This window comes from Phyllobates terribilis, unplaced genomic scaffold (assembly GCF_046119375.1).
Source record: "Phyllobates terribilis strain yellow unplaced genomic scaffold, ASM4611937v1 Scaffold_2__4_contigs__length_985480577, whole genome shotgun sequence".
Classification (NCBI taxonomy): Eukaryota; Metazoa; Chordata; class Amphibia; order Anura; family Dendrobatidae; genus Phyllobates; species Phyllobates terribilis.
The window spans coordinates 39,671,294-39,691,945 of NW_027362762.1; the positions used below are offsets into that span (position 1 = coordinate 39,671,294).

Consider the following 20,652-nt stretch of genomic DNA (forward strand, 5'->3'; position numbering starts at 1 on the left):
TCTCATATCTCCAGAGTCCATTTGGTTGCCCACAAGTTGTCTTACTCCCATTACTTTCAGGAATTTCAACAAGAAAAGCAATGTTGCATCTTTCCGCAACCTGAGGACTATCAAATGTGGTCAGGTAACCATTGGATAACTGTTGATTGTTCTTTAGGTTATGACTGTCCTTTTTCTTTAGCATGACAACTTCAACCAGAAGGTTTTCCAGGACTGTTCTGATAATGGTCAACTTCACTGAGGTCAGCAACAAGACAAACAATCAAATCGCAGAGATCGTGAGGAGCACACTGCTTACCTTAATGCTCCTGGCCTTCTGTGTGTACATCTACTTTGTGACAATCATCTTGCACGTCTTCTTCACCATTTCTCATGTTCGGGAGAACGCTCGCTACATCCTATTTGTACACATGCTCATAAATGATACCTTGCTACTTTCTGTACTAATATACCTCTTTCTTGTAGTTATATATATTGTGTACATCCCCGTGCCCATATGTTATGCCCTCGCTACACTTGCCGCAAGTGCGTTTAGGGTTACACCCTACAACTTGGCTATCATGTCCTTAGAACGTTACTTTGCCATTTGCTATCCATTAAGACATGCACAAGTCTGCACTGTGCAGAGGTCTCTTTCGGTCATCAGAGTCATGTGGCTTCTGAGTCTCATTCCACTGGTGCCTGACTTTATCGCCATGTGTTTCTCAATGCCGAAGAATTTCTTCACCACCAGTTTGATATGTCAGTGGTCAACATTTGCAATGAACAGTTTTCAAGTTACCCTAAGGTCATTGATGGAGATCACCACCTTCATCCTGGTCGGATTGGTCATCCTTTACACCTATGTCAAAGTTATGGTGGTGGCTCGGAAAATTGGATCTGGGAGGTCTTCTGCTTTCAAGGCAGAGAAAACCGTCCTTCTTCACGCCCTCCAGCTCGGACTATGTATGACGTCTTTTTCATCTTTATTCACTAATGCTTACTTGAGGGAATATTTCTATTTTATACCCATATTCAACTTTTTTGCATTCATATGCATCCCCAGATTTATAAGCCCTATAATTTATGGTGTAAGGGATGAGGTGTTCCGAAAATATATAAGGAAGATGAATTTCTCGGTATAGTTTGATGGATGGCACTAAATAATGAAAGACGGATGGATGGATGGATGGATGGATGGATGGATGGATGAAGCTAGAAAAAAAATGGAGGCCAAACTTTACAACTTTTTGCAAAATGGGTGCAGTCTCCAAAGGATTGTTGTATCATATTTTAAGCAGAATAGGAATGAAGGGTCCCACATCTACATGCCCACTTTCAGGTATAATGCAACACATTTTTTAATGAATTTGTCTCAATCACTCAATTTACCTTTTTTATTTAAACTGGTGTTAAAAATATCTTTTAGTAAAAGTTAGCTAGATCTTGGGCAGGTTGGCAGTTTGTATAGTATTCATCTTCAGGTTCTTCTTTAGTCCAGGCATTGGTGGAGGGATCCTTCTCCTGTACACAAGCAGTATTCGGTGTAGAATATAGTGTTGAGCCACCCCCGTAGTGTTCGGGTTCGGTTCGTCGAACACCAGGATGTTCGTGGAACTGTTCGTCGAACACGTTAGAACACTGTCGAACACCGTCGAACACCGTTAAAACCAATGGCAGGCAAATAAAAACACATAGAAAACACCTTCAAAGGTGTCCAAAAGCTGACAAACTGCTCAGAAGACACTCTCTTTAAAAAAGGCGGCCGGCAATTCAGCAGCGGTACCCGACAATTTAGAACAGAAAGAATAGAGCAGCACACATAGATTAGATAGATAGAAACATGTCAGTCACATATATATGAAGTACAGTGATAGTGTTGGTTACTGTACTTGTCGTTTAGTGTTAAAATAAAGGATTTATTAAAAAAAAAATTGGCGTGGGGTTCCCCGTAATTTTAGTCTCTAGCGGAGGTTAAGCAGACGGCTGGGGCAGATGTTTGAAGCCTGGGAAGGGGGTAATACCCACGGAGCTTCCCAGGCTACTAATATCAGCCCCCAGCTGAATACCTAGCCTTTACTAGCTATTAAAATGGGGGACCCCCCCGAAAAAATGACGTGGGGTCCCCCCTATTTTAATTGCTAGCAAACGCTAGGCAGACAGCTGGGGGCTGATTTTAATAGCTCAGGAAGGGTGCCATGAATATTGGCCCCTCTCAGGCTAGAAACACAAGCCGTCAGCCACCCCAGAAATGGCGCATCCATAGGATGTGCCAATTCTGGCACTTAGCCTTGCTCTTCCCACTGCCCTGTAGCGGTGGCAGTGGGGTAATAGGGCTGGGGTTGATGTCAGCTTATAATGCCAGCTGACATCAAGCCCCGGTTAGTAATGGAGAGGCGTCTATAAGACACCCCCATTACTAACCCCATAGTCAAAGCTAAAAAAAACACAAACACCCAGAATAAAGTCCTTTAATTGAAATAAACACACAATTCTTTAATGTTCTAAATTAAACCATACTTACCATCACGCCCATTCCAGCTGAAGCCAACGATCTCCTGCAATAAAAATAAAATAATAAACCAACCTCATCCTTACCTTTCCATGGTTCCCAGGACAGCTTCAGCTCTGCTACATTCACATGACAGGCTGGATCGCAGCCAAAATCTGCCATCCAGCTTGCCATGCCGCAGACACTGAGAAGCGCAGGTATGCTTGTGCTCCTCAGTGTCTGGCTGTGACGGCATAAAGATGAGCCGAGGTCATGTCCAATGAACTCAGCTCACCTCATGCACGTCACTGACAGCGTGGGAAAATTCTCCTGTGCTTGCCGTGAGCGTGAGAGAATTCTCTTGCGCTTGCCGTGAGCGTGAGAGAATTCTCTTGCGCTCACGCCAAGCGCAGGAGAATTTTCCCACGCTGTCAGTGACGTGCATGAGGTGAGCTGAGTTCATTGGACATGAACTTGGCTCATCTGGATGATGTCACAGCCAGACACTGAGGAGCGCAAGCATGCCTGCGCTTCTCAGTGTCTGCGGCATGGCAAGCAGGATGGCAGCTTTCGGCTGCGATCCAGCCTGTCATGTGAATGTAGCAGAGCTGGAGCCGTCCTGGGAACCATGGAAAGGTAAGGATGATGTTGGTTTATTATTTTTCTTTTATTGCAGGAGATCGTTGGCTTCAGCTGGAATGGGCGTGATGGTAAGTATGGTTTAATTTAGAACAATAAAGAATTGTGTGTTTATTTCAATTAAATGACTTTATTCTGGGTGTTGTGTTTTTTTTAAATACTTTCCTAGAAATTCAAGGTGGTTATGTCTAATATTGGCGTGACCCCATGAATTTCGGGCTTAGGGCCAGCTGATAATGCCAAGCTGGCCCTAGCCCCTTTATTACCCAGTGAGCCACCGCACCAGGGCCCTGGATGAGTTGGGTACAGCGCCAGAAGATGGCGCTTCTATGAACGCGCCATTTTCCGGGGCGGCTGCGGACTGCAATTTGCAGCGGGGGGGGGGGCCCAGAAAGCTTGGGCCTCCCTGCGCTGCAGATTCCAGCCCCCAGCTGCCTAGTTGTACCTGGCTGGACACTAAAATAGGGCGAAGCCCCACGTATTTTTTTTTTAAATTATTTCATGACATTCATGAAATAATTTTAAAAAATTGCTTCCCTATATTGTTGTGTCCGGCCAGGTACAAATAGGCAGCTGGGAGTTGGGGGCAGCCCGTCCCTGCCTGCTGTACCTGGCTGGACACAAATATAGTGCGAAGCCCCACGTCAATTTTTTTAAAATTATTTCATGAAATAATCTATTCAGAACATGTGAACAGTGCTATTATTGTCATAGAGCCAAAGCTCACAGGAGGATTTGCTGCTATCTTGATAGTCTCGTTTGGACCTGAGAAGCCACATCTGAGATGTCTGTGAACAATACTCCAATCTTGGGGACTGATATTCTGTGTGTTTCCATTTCCGAGAACCATGTAAAACTGTAAAAATGAAAACAAGAAACATAAGAAAGAGAATAATTAAAATGTAAAACTCTTGTGGAATGTAAACATTTGTGAAACTAGAAAATGTGTAGACTCTCAATAATCAAAAATGTGAAATAATCAATACATTATTAATGTTTGCATAATTGAATGTTATGAATATAACATAATGATTTGTGCTGCTCATATTCTGTGTTTAGTCCTCCAAGGTAGTCAGAAAAAGAAAACGGAGCTGAACACAGAACCTTATTTGTGTTTAGTATACAATGGTACTATCCTGCTTTATCGAAGGCTTCCATATACAACTAAACTGTTATTACCCTCTAATGATAACGAGATAACTCTGCTCATCTTGCCACAGTCTGTACAGAAAAACTGACCGAGTGAGCTACAGAAAAAAAGAAAGCATCAGACTTTTGTGCAGCCAGTATGTAAACTACAGTATTATTTTCTATGAGGATAATAAATAAAAAAGATCAACATTGTCATACTTAAAGGGGTTGTCCTACCTGGTTCTTTTACTAGTACAGGGTCAAGAGAGAAAAAGCTGATTACATGGTGTCCCGAATTCACAGTTGCAATCTGAGTAACGAAAATGAAAATGAAGCGTTACTCATCTATCATGGACTCTGTGTGATGCATATAGATATCCAGCGTACTCTAATGAGGGTAAGGACATGACACTAGGGAAGCCATATGGGAAATAGGTGTTGTAAAACTCTGCATCCTGAGCAATATACTGTATCTACAAGTTATTGTCTTTTTGAGGTGTTGTGCACAGCAAAGGTGCAACTAAAAGCTTCCCTGCCCCGATGCAACATCTGTACTGGTGCCGTAACCTACCAAATGCATATACTACAGGTGTTTTCTATATGCCAGAAGGTCCCTTGAAACACCAGGTCTCACCTACAAATGCTCGATTTCCCTATCCTGCCCTGATTCGATGACCAGACTATGGACATTTGTTTTGTATTGGCCCAGGATCTGTCTGTTTTTGAGGTTTTATGCTATTTCCATAGATAGTGCATTTTGTAGTCTCTCTGTATGCTCTGATATAGCATCAGTATCGCTTGTGATGTTATTATGTTGTTCCTTTAGTCATTGCTACAGTCCTCTTGGTCCTTATTTCCTCCTTGATTCGGCTTTCGTGAGGCTGTTCTGATCGACGTTTGGATCAGGATGGGTGTGTTATTCTCGGGGGCATGGTTTGCATATGGAAACTTGGTGCAGTAAGGCTTCATAATGAAAAGAATTCAGGTTGTTGTTATTATGTAGGTGGGTGAAGAATTTGTCCATCTCCGTGGAACAGGCACTGTGGGCAGCTCACTGAGGGACATGGAGAAGGTGCCTCTTGAGCAATTCCATGTAAAATATTTCTACTGGACTCTTCAAAAAAGGACTTTCTGCACTATATCATATTTTGCTCACATCATATGTTCAGCACATTGGCCCCTTTTCGAAGAAAGGTTTCTCTTACCACTTGGAACCCGCTCAATTCTTACCACGAGTTTTGGCACTCAAAGTACGTTGGTTTTTGTTGACCATTACACGTGTGCAAGTGGGTTTTCTAATAGATTTCAAATATTTTTTGGATAGATTCCACCTGCCATTTACAGTTTTAGGCCTAGGCCATTACAAGTAAGCCTGTTAGTGTAGGGTTCTTTTGAGGCGATAGTCTTGTCGTTGGCAGGTGGGCGCACACAATTTGATGAAAATGTAAGAGCCTCAAATGTATAATTATAGTCTATTTAGCAATAATACTATTCATTAGCTGGAACTTATTAGGTGAAATCAATAGGGTAGAATATGTCCATATTAGACATAAAACTCCTCTTGTTATTGTTCCTCTAATTGGCCAAAATGACATAACAAGCAGGAGGCTCACGACAACTTTATCAAATTTATTTTCTGAGTAGAGCACACCCTCCCCAGTAGAAGGGGAGAGCACTTCCCTCCTATTCTGCAAGAATTGACAACTATTTTACAGAAGATAGAATAACTGGGGGATATATCCTTTACCAAAGTGGATAAGATACTCCAAGATCACTTTGTATTAGGCCTCAAAAGCCAGTAACTGCTGAGGATCAGGCTAGTGCAGGAGAGGCACAAGTTATAACCTGACTTAATGTTATGAAGTAAGCCATTACAAAAAGAGAAAATTCTTAAAGAAACATAAATGCTGTTGGAGAATGTCAAAAGCTTGAATGGTGTTCTTATGTAGCGGTGTCCAAAGAACACCGCAAGGCAGATTCAAGTACCGGACAGCAGACGAGAAGGCTGAAAAAACTCCGGCTTTATTATGTACAAAGGAATTATATGCCGGGAGATGAAAATAACAATATTTACAATAACGATATTATCAACATGATGTCACGGGTGTGTCAGAGGTGACAGACAGTCGCCCTGCAGTGGGTTGCAGGAGATCTCCACGTTTGGCATTGCAGACAGCTGCTTATATAGGAGGCTGTCTTTAGAACCTAGCGACTACCTCTCTTTTGCTAATTTGCTCTCTGGCCTGGGTGTATATATACCTGGTGTGCCTGAGAGGGCGTTGCTGGTTATATTCATTTGTACTTGTGAAGCATAGCAGGAGCAGTAGCTCGTCCTCTCTGGAGCTTGAGGCTGTGTGCACATTTGGAGTTCATGTAAAGCTAAGCCATTTTCCCCTGTTTTGTCTACCCTTGTTGTCTTTAGAGTTTTAGTGGAGGTTGTCTAGCGCTTATCTCCTTCCATCCCTAGCCATAGCCATACGCCAGGGAAAGTAGGGCGAGGATTGTGATCGGCGATAGTTGAGGAGGCTATATAGGGACGTTAGTTGAGACAGGGTGACGCTAGACCAGACTAGGAGGTCTCCACTTTCCCATTTCCCTAGTGTCTGGGCTCCCTCTCCCTTTTCCCTCTGTGTTGTACTTACTCCTGGTGTGACACATGAACATAGGAAGATATAGCTGGAGCGAGTCATCACAAACTATGCTCCAGCTATGGCAAAGAAAGCTCAGAACAAACATTCACAACAACTTTTACAAACTACTCTGAGCTAATCCCCTATCTGGCTTTCCGCTAGTTGGGCCATGCTGCTACAGCGTCCTAGCTACAGCAAACTACACTAAACCCTAACAGTTCACGCTGATGAGTCACTCACAGTTGCACAGATGAGGAGCAGATGTCGGCCGCCGCTGGTTCCTGGGGTGAAAGAGCTGGATGAATTCAGTTGAGTCCTTTCCTTGTATATGGAATCTATTTCTTGCAGACGGCAGGCAAACCTTGTTTCACTTTCACAGAAATGGCTGACACGCTGTGTTGTGTGTTATCTCAAGTCCTTAATCTCCAGGGAAAATGTTCTTCAGGAAAAGAATAAATTTCACTTCTACTTGACATAGTCCCAAACAACAAAACTTGCTATAGTCCATAATCTTCTCTTTCCATAGAGTAACAGTGTCTTCTTTAAAGTCTCTGTGATCAGAACTCTGCAGGAGTCTCTCCCTGTTACCTCACACACACACACACAAGGTATCTACTTCCTGGACTCAGAGGGGAGCATAATGCCTTAAAGTCACAGTGTATTCAATGTCCAATAAAAGAGCAAATCCCCTACATGCCTCCCCACTTAAAGACGGCCGTCCTCAACCTCGCTGTATAACCCTGAAAGAAATAAAGGTTTCATGCAGCGGTATACAACACAGGACCACGTTCATCACAATACATATGAGTGGACCAAATAAACTGATCAGCATTAACTGATCAGCATTATACCTTTCTGGTGGAATCCCTCCATTAGGCCTACTGGATCTCCTGAGATCTTGACTGTCCTCCATAGGCATAACAGCCGTGTGACTTTCCTCTTCTACTGAAGGTATGGCTGGAGCCGTGGTTTCCTCCTGTCTGCGAGCTGGCAATGCATCCATGTCAGGAATATCAACTCCCACTGACTGGGGACCTTCTGCGGACTCAGGAACGGTCCACCAGTCTTCAACAAAGTCACTGTCAGGGAAACCGATCTTGGTGAAGGAGCAGGAGGAGTAACTCTTGGGACAGGTGTTGGATCCTCAGAGCAGCATGGTCGAAACATATTCCTATGTAGAGTTCTCCGACAAGACTCCTCATTTTCAGCTTGCACTTTGTACACTGGACCATTGGGATACACTCTCTTGATCACTTTGGGGCTTTTTTCCCGCACCAGCACTCGGTCTCCAGGCTCAAGTGGAATTTTCTGAATTGGCAGTTGACTGTTGTGCACCTTCTCTTGTAGTCGCTGGCCTGCTAGCTGGCGGATTGTCTGAAGTCGTCGCCGATGCTCTTTCACCCAGGAGGTGGTAGATCGTTCAAATAGATCCTCTGGCTGTTCCAGATTTAGCTCGATGAATTCTCGTCCGGCTCTACCAAACAGTAGCATGTATGGGGTATAACCTGTGGTGGTGTGGACCCGATTGTTATAGGTCCAACCTAGTTTGGGTACACAGTCAGGCCAATGCGTCTTCTTGTCTTCTTTTAATGTCCTCAACATTTGAAGCAGAGTTTGATTAAAGCTCTCACAGGCCACATTCCCTTGGGGGTGATATGGGGTTCTTCGGAACCTATCAATGTCATACAGTCGGTACAGTTCCTCCATCACTTTACCCTGAAAACACGCTCCTTGGTCTGAATGGATCGGCTTCGGACACCCATAGACCCAGATGAAATCCTGACAGACGGCTCGCGCAGCAGACTCATCTGCCTGGTCCCGAGTCGGGGTGACCACCACAAACTTGGAGAAGTGGTCGGTCATTACCAGGCAGTACTGTGGGCCTCTAATCAGTTGTCCCACTAGGAGGTAATCTATCATCAACACTTCAAGTGGCTCCAGGGTCCGTATGGTCTGTATAGGTGCTCTTTGTTCTGTTTTTATGGTGAGGTCACACATTCGACACTGTCGGCACACTTCTTCAACAGTCTCCTCCAGTCGGGGGCAATATACATAATGCTGCAGCTACTTGTAAGTTTTTCCCGGGCTGAAGTGAGCTCCAAACTCATGAGCTTCTTTGGCAATTTCTTGAGCCAGTCTTCCAGGGACTACTACTTGCCATCTCGCCTCTAAGTCAGCAGGCTGTTGCCACTTGCGGTATAGAATGGCTTCTCGAACTTTCAATCTATCCCACTGGCGTATCACGGACTTCGTTTCGAGATCTAGGGCAGCTCTTTCTTCCTTGTTAGGCCATTTTCCTTGGACTACCCAGCTTTTTACTGGCTGCAACCCTGCTTCCTCATCTTGGACCCAACCCCACTCTTCATTAGTCCTTCCAGTGACTTGGGTAGAGGTTGAGCCTCCCCCCTTGACTGTGCCGCTTCCGCGATAAGTGTGAATTTGCAGAAATCTGGGATCTCCGTTTCTTCTAGGTGCTCATCACGTTCTTCTGGAGTCTTGAAGGTTAAATTTTGCGAGACGGACAACCCAATGCTGCTCCATGACCACCAGCTTGGCAGTGTCCAGATGGGCCAACGGGTTGTTATCCGTTCGCACTTAGATCTTGGCTCCCATTAAGTACTCTGCGAATTTCTCCGTCATGGCCCATACTAGGGCAAGAAGTTCCAGCCGGAAGGAGCTGTTGTTACGGGGGTTCCACTCTGTATCCCTCGAGGACCTACTGGCATAGGCCATGACTGTTTCATGCCCATCTTGAATCTGTGAGAGGACTGCTCCTAGTCCATGAAGACTGCCACGGTCGGTCGAAATCTGCGTAGGCCAAGATGGGGGATGATGTCATGGCATCTTTCAGTGTCTGGAAGGCCTCCTCCTGTTTCTGTTCCCAGGGTATGCCCTGGTTTCTTGGTCCCCCAGCAGTCCCTCTCAGTAGCTCTTGCAGCGGGCCTGCTATTTTTGCATAGTCTTTGATGAACTGCCAGTAGTACCAGGTCAATCCAAGGAAGGCCTTTAACTCCCGTCGGATTCTACGTGCTGGCCATTGTTGTATCATAGCAACTTTAGCTTGGGAACGCAAGACTCCATCCTGAGACACCTTGTGGACCAGGTACTTGATCTGTTTCTTGAAAAGATGACACTACTGTACTTCGGCTTCATCTTCAGGCCCTAGGTCCGCAATCGTCCGAGGACCTGCCCGAGTCTGTCCAGAGGCTCCTGAAAAGTAGCAGAGTAAACGATGATATCATCCTGGTATATCAGAGTAGCTTCAAAGTTTAGGTCACCCAAACACTTCTCTATCAACAGCTGGAACGTCCCCGGCCCGTTGGATAATCCGAACGGCATCCTATTAAATTCAAACAGTCCCATTGGGAGTATGAACGCAGTCTTTGCCTTGTCCTTTTGTGCCACCAGCACTTGCCAGTACCTGCTAGCCAAATCCAGAGTATAGAAGTACTTTGCTTTTCCCAGGGCCGCCAAAGACTCTTCAATATGGGGCAGGCGGTATGAATCTCGCATGGTGCACGCGTTCAACCGCCTGTAGTTCACGCAGAAATGAAGTGTCCCGTCCTTCTTTTTGACAAGCACAGCTGGTGCTGCCCATGGGCTCTGACAATTTTGTACCACTCCCGAATCCAACGTCTGTTTCAGAAGGGACTTCACCTCTTGGTACAGCTTAGGGGGTATCTGTTTATATCTTTCTCGAATTGGAGGAGTGTCCCTCGTCGGTATCTCATGAGTAATGGTGTCCATGCAGCCAAAGTCATCAGCATGACGGGCGAACGCTGCCTGATTCTCCCACAGCATTGCTTCCACTGCTTGTATCTGATCCGAATTTAGGGCTTTCACATCCATCCCCATCTGAGTCAGGAGGGCTCGCCCATTCCATTTTGGAGTCGGTGCCCCCTTCTCTTCATCCGTGACGGCCATAGTCCAGACTGAAGCATCTACTGGAGCTAGATTCATTTCTCTCGGACTCAACACTTCACTTCGATGTAGATACACTTGGGCCAGCTCCACTCTCGGTGGTAAATGGACTTTTCTCTGCCCCATATTCACATCTTGGATGGGTACTCTCCCTTCTCGGACCTCTGCCAGGGTCTGGGCCACCAGGACATTCTGGTCTATTTCACCTAGGTCCACTGGTTCAATAGCCACCTCCATACCTTCAAGGTTGCGGAAAGTTCCGACGGGCAGTGGGAGAATGGTCTCCTGACCAGCAGGGAGGTTCAGGGGCGCACTCGGATAATTCCCACAGACTGGTGTATTGTGACGCTCTTCTCCCACAAATGCGGATTAGCCATACAAATGCTTTCTGAGTGGGCTTATGCGGGATGGCCTGTTTCCAGTAGCAAGGCCCCTGTTTAGTGAACATGATCTGGTCTAACTCCCACAGATTATTCATACCCATTATCACTGGTACATCTTTTTTAAATGGTTCAGGGACCAACAGGATACCTTTCCTTCTAGCATCTTGTCCACATAACCGCACGTTCATCCACATGACCCCCGTGACTGGGATCGGTTGCTGATTAGCTGCCGTCACCCGAATTAACATCTCCTACTCTGGCTTGGCCATCACCTGGAAGTAACCATTGAAGTATGACTCGGGCATAGTCGTCACCTGTGATCCGGTATCCACCAAACAGCCCACTGGGATTCCTTCGAACTCAGATCGCAGGATGGGACAGCCTACAACCAGATGTTCAGAATTGTGCTGGGTGGTTTGTCCTTCTACCTCCCCTGCAGTACGCTCCACTACTGCAGGGGCTGGAAGTTTAACAGCGGCGCGGGACATACCTGAAAATCGCTCTGACATTCTAGCGAAATGTCTTTCACTTCCACATCGCCAGCACTGTGCAACCTGACGTCCCTCCCTTCATTCACATGTGGGCGGGGCCCTTGACATCCAACCACTGTGAAGAACGCTAGGGCTTCGGGTAGAGTGGCTCAGGCCGGGGGACAGCTGGTGGAGGATATTGAGGACCTTGATAACACAGCCAACCCACAGACATTGTAGGCGGGGGACCATAAGGGTTCAACAGACTAGTGTACATAGGTCTAGGTTCAGGGTCCTGAGGGAAGGTCTGATAAGGATCTGTTAGGGCCAAGTATGTGATCTCAGCAACGAAGCTGGCTCCCTCCTATCCTCCTTTCCATTTATGTCAGTTTTTCTTACATAATATTCAGGGAACTCTGCAGGCCCTGCACTACCCTGAACAGGTTTTCTTCATTCCCTCCGCCTCCGACAGTTGTGACGGACTGAGTACGCTCCACTCCAGAGGCACAGCTGTCTTCCTTACTTCGGGCCACCGCTTCTGCTAATATTTGGCTGGATCCACTCTCACTTGCTCATGCAGAATCTGTCTCAGGGAAGTACTGAAGAGTCCCAGAATAAATTGTTCTCGTAATATCCGGTCTACAGATCCCATGACGCCTACTCCGTCTGCCTCCTTCTTTTTTACCTCTGCAAGTACTTTCTGCAACGCTATGGCATATTGGGAGACTCCCACCTCTTCTCGCTGCAATTGATAGAAGAATTTTTTCCGGAGGTGACCCGCACTAGACATTTCATTGTATATCTCTTCCAGAAACTTTACCATCTCTTCTAAGATGCTACGTGTGATTTCCGGTTGCAAGAAAACATTTCTGCGCGCCTCACCCTTCAGGGCGACCAGAATGATTTCAACTTGTAGTTCTGGGCTGACATTATAAATCTTGGCAGCACTCTGAAATCTGGTGACTCAGTCTGTCAGGTGTATATTCTGGCCATCAAATTTGGGCAGAACACTAAACAACGTGCTCATAGGGAGGGCCCTTGCAGGGGTTCCACCATTACCTGCGGCACTCACATTACCCACATTGCTGTCAGCCATCTCTATCTCTGTGACCGTACCCTGCTCGCAGCACCACTTGTAGCGGTGTCCAAACAACACCGCAAGGCAGATTCAAGTATGGGACAGCAGACGAGAAGGCTGAAACAAAACTCCGGCTTCATTATGTACAAAGGAATTATATGCCGGGAGATGAAAATAACAATATTTACAATAAAGATATTATCAATAGTGTTGAGCCACCCCCATAGTGTTCGGGTTCGGTTCGTCGAACACCGGTATGTTCGCCGAACTGTTCATCGAACTGTTCGTCGAACACTGTTAAAACCAATGGCAGGCAAACAAAAACACATAGAAACACATAGAAAACACCTTCAAAGGTGTCCAAAAGCTGACAAACTGCTCAGAAGACACAACTAACACATGGAAAAGTGACAAGTACATATAGTCATGCGAAAAGAAAAGAGGTGGAGAAGTAAAAGGAGGGGGAGACACAGATATAGGCATGTCATGCCCTTCTAAAATCAAGAAAGGCTGGAGTGAAAATCTAAAATCAGCCTACCAACACCCAGACGTCGTGACAAGAAAATGAAAAAAAAATATATCTTTAAGTAGAATGGCGGTTCCATTCAGAACACTTTCCTTACAAGACGTAGTGGTATCCCCGTTGTGAGTTGTGCCAAAAACGGAACCCAATACATTTGGACTAATCCACCATTTGTGATATCCAAGGGGCAGGTCAGTAAACGACAACATCGACGCGGAACCAAGTACAGTAGTATATACTGTACATCCTTTGACAAGCCAATCAGGCGGGTCAAGAAGTTGGGAAGGAGCACCCTAATGGCCAAAACAGACATTGAGGGGGCATTCCGGTTACTTACTACCTGTGCCGCTGAATAGTGTCCGCCTATTGGGCTGTTTCTGGGAAGGAGCAAACTATATAGATCGCTGTTTGCCCATGGCACCTCCAGATCCTGCTCACTATTTGAGGCGTTTAGTTGCTTCCTCGAATGGGTTGTCATGGATGTTTCTAAGGGGGCACATATTATCCATTAGCTCGACGACTTCTTATGCCGGGGCCCAAAAGATTCGCCACAGTGTGAATACACGCGGTAATCCACGTGTGAGAAGGAGAGAGCTGGAGGGAGAGCGGACACCACAGAGCCGAGGGGTTAGATGGAGAACGGAAGAAGGAAAGAGGGCGAGGGAGGCAAGGGAGTACGGTGGAAGGCCGACCTGAGCTCCCCCACATTCCTGCTGGGCGGGGAACAGCCCTGGGAAGAAAAGCCGCTTGCACATCCCTTTGAGGTTACAGGCGCGAGCGGGCAGAGGGACTACACTGGAGTGCGAATCCGACATGGCCAGGCCGTTCCTGCACGTGCGACCTCCGTGTCGCCGGGTTTGTGCCAGAGCCGTGGTGGACTATGATGGCCAGCCCCCCTCTCCCAAAACTGGTACCTGTCCACTGGTGGGTCGAGACCCCCCATGGTGGAGGCAGGTCTAAGCTCTGTAATTTGAATGAGTGCACTTTAAATCCTTTTACAAGGATCTATTGGAGGGCAAGTCGGGTGCCAGCAGCGGTAATTCCAGCTCCCGTAGCGTCCACTAAAGCTGCTGCAGTTAAAAAGCTTTTATAAGGATAGAGCTTGGCGGTCCGCCCCAAGGCGTGCTACCGCCAGTCCCAGCCCCTCTGCCTTGGGACGCCTCCCCGATGCTCTTCACTGAGTGTCCCGGGGGCCCGAAGCGTTTCCTTTGAATAAATTAAGTGTCCAAAGCACAGGTGGTGTAGCTTGCTTAACAGCTGGACTGCTCCACTGACTAGCAGACACTGCTACTAGGCCCAAAGTATTGCCTGGGCTAGATGCAGTTAAAAATTTGTAATTAGATATACAGGCAGTGTAGCTTGCTTAACAGCTGGGCTACTCCGCTGACTAGCAGACACTGCTACTAGGCCCAAAGTATTGCCTGGGCTAGATGCAGTTAAAAATTGTTATTAGATACAAAGGCGGTGTAGCTTGCTTCAGATGGGCAACTCCGCTGACTACGAGACACTGCTACTAGCCCAAAATGATTGGCTGGGTTAGATGCAGTAAAAAATTGTTATTAGATACAGAGGCGGTGTAGCTTGCTTCACAGCTGGGCTACTACGCTGACTAGCAGACACTGAAGCTTTGGAGCAGACCTCTGATTCCCAGGCTATAGTATGAGTAAACAGCTCTGCAGACTCAACCATCTGTGTTACCCCAAGACATAGTGTATGTAGTTTCTTACGGTTAAAAGGGGGGGGAGCGACCCGACCCACCTGTAATTAAAAATGCCAACGTCATTGAAACACAGCAAGGGAACTCCAAAAAGAGTCTCCATTTTTTCCAAAAATTGTGGCACAGACACCACTTAAGTGGCATCAATTGCCCCAGAGTTGCTTAAAATGGTTGGTGAGGTGATTTTCCAAAATCCTCAAGCTTTTAGTCTCCCCAGGATGACACAGGGGTAGAAAAGTCCTTGCGGATCCATGATTTGTTCATCTTTATGAACGTGAATCTGTCTACATTGTCAGTGGACAGCCGCGTGCGCTTATCTGTCAGCACACCTCCAGCAGCGCTGAACACACGTTCAGAGAGAACGCTGGCTGCGGGGCACGACAAGATCTCCAAGGCGTGAGTGGCAAGCTCAGGCCATTTTTCCAGATTGGAAGCCCAAAATGAGCAAGGGTCCAGTGACACAGTCATGGCTTCGATGTTCACTTGGAGATACTCCTGTACCATCCTCTCTAGGCGTTGACTATGTGTCAGATTTCTTGTCTCCTGTGGCCTTGCAAAGGATGGTGTAAAAAAAATGGCGAAACGATTCCACAAAAGTGCTGTTACCAGCAGATACTGTGTTTCTGTTATGGTTTGAGTGATGAAGACTCGACAGTCCCACGGTTGGCAAGTTAGAACTGTGAGATTCACTACGTGCACCACTGGTGTTTTGTGGAAAAGCACATGTAAGATTCTGTAACAGCCTCTGCTGATACTCCTGCATGCGTGAATCCCTTTCTATGGCAGGAATTATTTAGGCAAATTTACTTTTGTACTGGGGATCTAAGAGTGTGGCAACCCAGTAGTCGGGATTCCTTTGAATTCTGACAAGCCGAGGGTCATGTTGCAGGTAGTGCAGCAAGAAGGCACTCATGTGTCTTGCGCATCCAGGAGGACCAAGTCCTTGTTGTGTTGGTGGCGAGGTAAGAATCATGCTTCCTTCCTCTGCCCTCTCCCCCCAACCTCGCACAACAGAAATGTGATCAAGGTCTCCCTCATCTGATGAGTCTTCCATGCCCATCACCAGTTCATCCTCCACTTATTCCTCGGCTCCTGCACCTTCCTCAACAGTTTGGCTGCTACCATGCGTCCTCGTTAATCCCTCTCCCCCACCCTCCCATGCCTGCCGCCTTGGTGCTGCCGACCGTCTGGACCTTGGAGATGTTATCCCTTCCGCATATGACTCCTCCTCTACTTCCTTCCCCTCCTCTTGTCCCACCACCTGACTCCGAATTCTGCTTAACGTGTGCTCCAGCATGTAGATCACCGGAATAGTCATGCTGATAATGGCATCGTCAGCACTAAACATCTTCGTTGCCATTTCAAAACTGTGCAGTAGGGTGCATAGGTCCCTGATCTGAGACCACTCGTTGGCCCAGGCTATACGTCATAACGTATTGCACCAGGGCTCGTCGGTGCTGCCACAGTCGCTGCAACATGTGCAGAGTTGAATTCCACCGTGTCGGCACATCGAATTTCAACCGGTGAACTGGCAGGTCCAATGACTTCTGTAGAGATGTAAGCCGTTCAGCTGCGGGATGCGAACGGCGGAAGTGAGCACACAGCGACTGTGCCCTCTGCAGAAGGCCATCTAGTCCAGGATAGTGGGCTAAAAATTGCTGGACAGCCAGGTTCAACACATGAGCCATACAAGGCACGTGTGTGACATTGCCCCGGTGAAGGGCTGCACCCAGGTTTGCAGCATTGTCGCATACGGCCTTCCCTGGCTGCAGGTCCAGTGGAACCAACCATTCATGAAACTCGGTCTCCAGAGCTGACCACAACTCCTCAGCTGTGTGACTCACATTTCCCAGACATTTCAAAGTAAACACCGCCTGATGCCCTTGAGCCCTGCTGCCAGCATAGTAAGGAGGTGTGCAGGATTCCTTCTGCGCAGTTAGAACGCGGGTGGCATTACCAGACAGGCTTTGGGTGCAGGTGGAGGACCGAGAGGAGGTTGAGGAGGCAGAAGCAGTGGAGGAACTTCTAGATAAAGAGGATTGACGCACAACTCGTGGGGACGGCAAGACTTGGACAGCAGCCCCTTGTCATGCTGTTACCATAGTTACCCAGTGCCCAGTCAGCGACATGTAACGCCCCTGTCCATGCCTACTCGTCCAAGTGTCTGTGGTGAAATGCACCCTGTCACACACAGAGTTTCTCAAAGAAGTGGTGATGTTGTGTGCGACATGCTGGTATAGCGCAGGCACACCTTTCTTTGAGAAATAGTGGCGACTGGACATCTGGTACTGGGGCACTGGGACGGACATAAGGTCTCGAAAATCCTCTGTGTCCACCAGGTGGAAAGGCAGCATTTCTGTAGCCAAGAGCTTGCAGATGGTGAAATTCAACCTCTTAGCTTTGTCATGGCTAGGAGGAAATGGTCTTTTACTTGTCCACATCTGAGGGACCGAGGGCTGGCTGTTGTGCTTAGACGGGCTTGAGTATGGTGTCGCCGGAAAACTGCCGGTCTGTGAGGAAGATGCAGGCAGACATGTTAGGTTGCCTTGATCCAAAGGTAGTGCTCTCGATGTCAAATGAACTGATGACCAGCCAATCACACTGGCTGTTGCGTGTAAAGAGGTGGCAGGTCTGCGTCCAAAAACATGTGTGACTGCTGTCCCCTCAGTCACAGAGGATGAAGAGGCCGAGGATGCACAAGATGGGGCAGACAGTGGTTGGCCTGGCCCGCTAGGCCACATTGTAGCACAGTGAGCTTCCCACTGCAACTTATGCTTCATATCCATGTGACGGTTCATGCATGAAGTACTCAAACTATGGATTTTTTGGCCTCTACTTAGCTTTTGGTGACAAATGTTACAGATAACATGAGTTGGGTCACCCTTATCGATCTGAAAAAATGCCCAGGCTATGCAAGGCTTAGAGCCCATGCGACCTGAAGAGCCACCACGACTTATTTGATACTTAGGTGGTGTAGCTTGGTTCAGATGGGCTACTCCAATGATTAACAGACACTGCTATAGGCCCAAAAGGATTTACTGGGTTAGATGCAGTAAAAAATTGTTATTTGATACACAGGTGGTGTAGCTTGGTTCAGATGGGCTACTCCAATGACTAACAGACACTGCTACAGACCCAAACGGATTTACTGGGCTAGATGCAGTAAAAAATTGTTATTTGATACTTAGGTGGTGTAGCTTGGTTCAGATGGGCTACTCCAATGACTAACTGACACTGCTACCGGCCCAAAAGGATTTACTGGGTTAGATGCAGTAAAAAATTGTTATTTGATACTTAGGTGGTGTTGCTTGGTTCAGATGGGCTACTCCAATGACTAACAGACACTGCTACAGGCCCAAAAGGATTTACTGGGCTAGATGCAGTAAAAAATTGTTATTTGATACTTAGGTGGTGTAGCTTGGTTCAGATGGGCTACTCCAATGACTAACATACACTGCTACAGGCCCAAAAGGATTTACTGGGTTAGATGCAGTAAAAAATTGTTATTTGATACACAGGTTGTGTAGCTTGGTTCAGATGGGATACTCCAATGACTAACAGACACTGCTACAGACCCAAACGGATTTACTGGGTTAGATGCAGTAAAAAAATCTTATTTGATACTTAGGTGGTGTAGCTTGGTTCAGATGGGCTACTACAATGACTAACAGACACTGCTACAGGCCCAAAAGGATTGGCTTAACTACATTTAGCCAAATGCTGTGAAAAACACTTGCACAGCACTGGCACAGACCTTCCTGGCAAAAAGTGCTAGGAACTGCTGTAACCTAGTCCTGAAAAGGACTGCAATTACAACTAAAGTCAAAATGGATTCGCACGGACAATGGATTGTGCTCAGAGGGAAAAATAGCATATATAGTATATACCCTCGGCACAGATAAAGGAACACTAGTATGATGCCAAAAAGAAATTTTATTTCAGAGCGACCCAAAAATAGAAGACCGTAAAATCCATCCAACGTTTCGGCTATTGCCTTTATCAAGGTTATCTAAAGAGACATTCAAATATAAGGTCATAAGTATATGCAAAAATAAATATAAATATATAGAAAACATAAACTCATTGGCATATTGATAAAAGATATGTTTAACCAACACGAAGCAGACAGTATGACCTCGTAGAAACTAAAAAACAAAAATAGAAAAAATGGTATATGAGAGATCACATAAATCAGGAAACCTGAGATCATGGGTAAAAGCATCCACCTACATGAAGTCCCAGATAAATGACATAGTCTATCATTGTGAATCAATGCAAAAGTGAAAGAGATATCAGGGAACAAGGAAAAAGAAAGACCAAAGAAAAAACAGTGAACAGATAAATGATTACCTGCGGTAATGCTCGGTGCTCAAAGATATGTGGTGTAGTTACTGCATGCAAAGCATGCCTGTCTGTGAAAAGACAGAAGCCTAGCTGCTGTTAAATATACGCGCAAATAAATGAAGGGGAAGAAGCAGCTGACGATGCTAGCGCTAAATACGTGTCACGAGCGTTCCATACAGAGGAAGTAATGTCGACTCCATGTGAAAGTAAGGCTTGAACAATATGTCTAATTGCGCATGCGCGATTTGCCTTTCAGCTAGGAAGCCATAGACGAAGTAGCGCTAGGTGCGTTCCACAAGCGTTCCATACGGAGGAAGTGACGTCACCTCCATGTGAAAGTAAGGCTTGGACGATGTATCTAATTGTATATGCGCGATTTGCGTTTCAGCTAGGAAGCAGTAGAGTAAAACTGAGCACCTATGTATAATGTGTACATGATAGATAGAATAGAAACAGAAAATGAAAAACGGAAATAATAAAGAAAAATCCAGAAAAACCTTAAGTAGGTAGATAACAGATGCCTCATAGATCCCTATGGTGCTTGAAACAAGGAAAAAACAATTTAATACATATATATATATATATATTAATACAAATGTCAATTCAGTCAGAATACAATATATTAAAAGACCATAATTTATATTGTGCACATATGCAATACATGTCATGCTTATTGATATCACCAGGAATATGCCACCCCAAATATAAAAGAAAAAAAGAAGGTCCTAATATAAAATATCATATTCACGATTGAGGCCATAGGGCTCCAAGGTATTAAGGCGAAAGATCCAAAAAGCCTCTCTTTCTTTTAATTTTAATATCCTATTTCCACCCCGTCTTAGATGTGGTATTGTCTCAATGATCTGAAAACGAAGTTGAGAGACATTATGTCCAGCCGACACAAAATGAGCAGGAATAGGAAGAACTGTTTTTTTTACATCTTATAGTAGATGGGATATACGGTCCCGGATATGTTTGGTGGTCTCACCAACATATCCGAGACTGCAAGGGCACTTAATCAAATATACTGCGAAAGAAGAGTCGCAAGTATGAAACCCATGAATAAAGAATTTCTCGCCTGACCTGGGATGGGTAAAATGATCACCCTTGATAATGTTAGAACACTGTGGAAAGTGTAAACAAGGGTAAGTCCCCTTTCTGGGAGTTGCCAAAAAAGTCTGGGGATTAACCCGTATCTTTGAGCCAATATCGGCTCTAACCAATCGATTCCTGAGATTTAGTGTTGATCGAGCACTAAAATGCTCGGGTGCTCGAAGCTCGGGCCGAGCTCACCGTGATACTTGGGTGCTCGACCCGAGCAACGAGCCCAATGTTAGTCTATGGGA

At 46.1% G+C, this 20,652-nt stretch overlaps 1 protein-coding gene and 1 long non-coding RNA gene across 3 annotated transcripts in view; one reads left to right on the forward strand and one right to left on the reverse strand.

Annotated features, from left to right (window-relative positions):
• The first annotated feature begins 224 nt into the window (after positions 1–224).
• Positions 225–1,124, forward strand: LOC141244047 (odorant receptor 131-2-like). Its single transcript, XM_073668968.1, has one exon. It carries the CDS (start codon positions 225–227, stop codon positions 1,122–1,124), a length of 900 nt encoding a protein of 299 aa, XP_073525069.1.
• A 265-nt stretch (positions 1,125–1,389) lies between these two features.
• Positions 1,390–20,652, reverse strand: part of LOC141249312 (uncharacterized) — a 42,399-nt gene continuing 23,136 nt past the window's right edge. Inside the window, exons 2-4 of one of the 2 annotated variants that reach the window (XR_012312127.1) lie at positions 4,478–4,550; positions 3,837–3,965; positions 1,390–1,620 (exon numbers count right to left, since the gene is read on the reverse strand). This is a non-coding gene — a long non-coding RNA (uncharacterized lncRNA). Of the gene's footprint in view, positions 1,621–3,249; positions 3,966–4,477; positions 4,551–20,652 lie in introns of those variants that run through there. The other variant, XR_012312121.1, reaches the window with a different exon arrangement.